The sequence below is a fragment of the Cystoisospora suis genome, assembly GCF_002600585.1.
Source record: "Cystoisospora suis strain Wien I chromosome Unknown contig_1879, whole genome shotgun sequence".
Classification (NCBI taxonomy): domain Eukaryota; phylum Apicomplexa; class Conoidasida; order Eucoccidiorida; family Sarcocystidae; genus Cystoisospora; species Cystoisospora suis.
This window is the reverse complement of record NW_027154679.1, coordinates 4,639-8,247: the sequence shown is the minus strand read 5'-3', so window position 1 is coordinate 8,247 and position 3,609 is coordinate 4,639. Positions and strand designations below refer to the sequence as shown.

Genomic DNA, 3,609 nt, shown 5'->3' with positions numbered 1-3,609 from the left:
TATCTATCTATCTATCTCTAGATGTGAAGTGCTATGTAGGTTTGACTTTTTGTCTGACTTTTTATCTTTCTTTCTTTATTGTGGGGGTGTGTGTTTTTTTGTAGACTGTTCTTTGAGTGTTTCGAAGAGCTTTTACGTAAATACATTCAGCAACAACACCCAGAATGGCCGTCCTACCCCTATCATGGTTCTCGCTTAGACGCGCAGATGAAGCGAGAAAGAGAAGCTCTCGAGAAGAAGATCCGCCAACAGAAAGAAGCTGCGGCAAATGCCGCTGCGAATGCCGCTGCGAGCGCAGCTCAGACAGCTCCAGGTGTAGGTACTCCAACTCCTCATCCTCCGTCGCAGACGACTTTTTCTTCTTCTTCTTTTCCGTCCAGTCATAGTGATGGCCTTCCTAGGAAGAGTCTCTCTCAAGGAAAAATCGGACCGGGAGATCCATCTCGAGGTTCTTTATCACCTCGAGACCATCGTAGCGTTCCGTTACAATCTTCTTCCTCGTCTACAGGGCGTATCCTTGATCCCGCACGATGGATGTCTTCTTCCGCTTCTTCGTCTTCCTCTTCTTCTCACAGGACGGCTAAAGAAGGCGAGGAATGGACTTCGTCCACCCCCGCGGCGACTAAGGGAAGAGAAAGACCCAATCGAGAGGCCTTCTCCTCATCGCAGAACCAAGGCTCAACGGCAACGCGAGCAACACGTTTTGCGGCTGGATAGAGGAAGGGGGGAGGAGACGAGCAGAGAGGATGAAGTATGAAGGGGAAGTCTACAGGGGGCTGGATGTCTGGATCTGTTCGTTCATACTGCGGGAGGGACGGGGCAATAGAGACTCTGCTAGACAGGATGGCTCATGAATCTGCATGCATATGTCAAGAGGGGGGTGAATGTGGTGAAGATGCGGCACGCTGATAAGGATGAGAGGGGATAATAAGAGACTGTCTCTGTCTCGGTCATTCTTAAGTCCGAGACAGAGACAGTCTCTTATCCACTTTCTTGCTTCTTCTCTAGTACGGATGAGATGTTAATTGCTCCTCCCTTTCCTTTCTGTCCCTCGAACCAATCAGTCAGTCAATCCGTCTTGCTATTACTGCATGCACCAAGGACGATGGCGTTGCTCTTTTTTCGCCTGTCTGTCCGCTTCATTGATTTTTTGAAAGCAAGGGAACCTACTCTACGATGGTCTGCTGATCATGACGTGTGTCGTTTCTTCCTCCTCGAGCAAAGGAGAAAAGGCCAAAGACATTATAGTCAGATGGAGAGAAGTTAACACGAAGAAAAGATGGAGAGAAGATGGTTGACAAGAAGAAAAGAAGCGATCTGGAGAGAAGTAAAAAAGAAGAAAAGAAACGTTTCATTCACACATGGTACTTGCTCCATGGTCGCTGCTAGATAAACTGAGGCGGCGTCTTAGTAGATATCTGCCAGACGTATACGGACACGACAAGGTCGTTGCTCGTGTAGCAAAGACGCATTGAAAAGGGAAGTGAAGATGGGGACCTAGACAGATAGATAGATAGATTACAGGTAGGTAAACAGATAGATAGATAGATTGAAGGTGAATAAGTAGGTAGATGAAGGGTAGATTGCTAGATAGATTAGAGATAGATAGGCAGAGAGTTAGACTAAGGAGAGACAGCTAAATTAGAGGTAGATCAAAGACAGATTGAGTGGAGAGTGATAGATACATTCAAGATAGATGATAGATAGATGAAAGACAGATAGATTCGAAAGAGATAGATCGATTCAAGATAGACAGATAGATGGGTAGATGGTCAGAGGAGGGGGGGGTGGGAGGTGGGGATTGGTTCTGGTATATGTCTTTTTCAATGGAGAGTGTTGTTTTTCTTCTCTCCTTCTGTGAGAGAGAGATGGCAAGAAAATGAAGTTGATCTGACCTTGTCTTCGTGTGTATGTGCCTCTCATATATGCATATGCGTGAGGAGCGAAAGAAGAGGAACTTGTCATCAGAGAGGGAACGACCAGATTCATCGGTTTCTGCCAAGGAGAAGTGCATGCAGGGGCGACAAGAGTTCGGATTTTAGGGATGATGGGGATGCCAATGACCATGGAAGGGTCGGTGTCTCTTCGTGCTTGTGAAGCGTCTCCTCTTTCACACTCCCCACACGAAGCAAACAAATGCAAGCGAGCCCAGCTCCGGTTTTCATACATTTTAGTAGGGTGAACGGTGGATCGGTCTTACAGGGTGATTGAAGAGCGAAGACGAGAGCGGGGGATTTGCAGGAGGGTGCATTTTTCAGGAAAGAAGAATCAGGAATAGAGAAGGTCGTGCGTGTGATGGGTATGGGTCTGTTTACATGCGTGGCTCGTGCTGAATGACCAAGCAAGCTGTTGCCTTCTTTCCTCTCTTCGGTTAAAACACACACCAAGGGGAGAGACCAGCAGCTGGGAGAGATTATTTTCTTCTTTAATGCTAGGCCTTTGTATGCATGTCGGTAGAGCGACAAGAGTGTCACGCATGCATGGCTTGAGAGAGCCGAGTGTTCAGATTAAGACCGAGAAAGAAGGAAGAAACACAAGATGGGAGACGTTTTCGAGTTGCGAAAGAAACTGTTCCTGCTGCTTGTTTTTCTGTGTGTACCATGGCGACATACACGTGCTTCCCCAGTCATCAGAGAGTGGGACGAAGCAGATTTAGGGTAGGGAAGAATCCCGGGATTGAGAGAGATAGCTACAGGAAGGACGTTGGGACTGTTTGATGACTCGTTCCCTTTATATATGTGTGTAGGTATAGATTGCGAACAGTTCTTTTGATGGTGCCTGCAGGAATGTAAAGAACAGGCAAGGGAGGGCTCTTCAGAAAGGATTCTTCGTATGATGAAGATTGCAGGTCTCCTCTTCGTATGATTATAGCATACGTCGGCTCCTGTTGTGTCGTCTTCTACGTTTTTCGTCTCTCTCTGCGGGGGGAAAGTACGGCGTATGTGTGTACACACACAAGGAAGGGCGCCTTTCTTGTTGAAGACGCGGGAGTTCAGTGGAATTCGAAGGCCCCGGTATCCAGGCAGTCAAAAGGTCTGGTAAGATCATCATAACGATTTGTGTTTCGTCGAACCAGGAGCTGCCGTACAAGATCGACAGAAGTTCGGCTGGTAATACGCGTAGAATGTTTCTCGAACCTTTCGAAGTCGTGGAGGAAGGCTATCTTCGAGGGGGAGATTTTGAAGTACGTCGACCTGAAAGACTTCTCCACAGGACATATAACTAAGGAAGTTATTTTGTCAGACAGGCGACGATCTCTTCCTTGTACTTCAAACTTCTTCGGTGCTTCAAATGGAAACCTCACAAAGCAGGATAGGTCAGCAATCACGTACGCGCATGCATGCGTCTGTATGGTAGGCATTATCGTAAGCTGCAGCTTTTATATGAGATAAAGCTCCCTTTGTTTTCAAATCAGACGTGGAAGTGCGTCTCTCTCAGCACGTCTGTTGTGAGAGGAAGGGGTGGGCTGGGTGTTCCCGTGTCACAGCGTTCATTGCGCTGCTGGCGCGCGCTCGCACGTTTCGCAGATAAGAAGATGCGCCATCGTTTGATAGTCAAGTTTTCTTCCGAGTGAAATCACTTCAAGAAAAAGATCCACCAATCTGTTCT

General features: G+C 47.3%; 1 protein-coding gene across 1 annotated transcript in view; it reads left to right on the top strand.

The window, feature by feature from the left end:
* Window positions 1-3,609, top strand: part of CSUI_004143 (phosphatidylinositol 3- and 4-kinase) — a 5,553-nt gene that overhangs the window by 359 nt on the left and 1,585 nt on the right. The window contains exon 2 of the mRNA XM_068064338.1: window positions 105-3,316. Within this exon, the coding sequence (XP_067923687.1) occupies window positions 105-717 (613 nt within the window). The 3' untranslated portion in view covers window positions 718-3,316. The remainder of the gene's footprint in view (window positions 1-104; window positions 3,317-3,609) is intronic.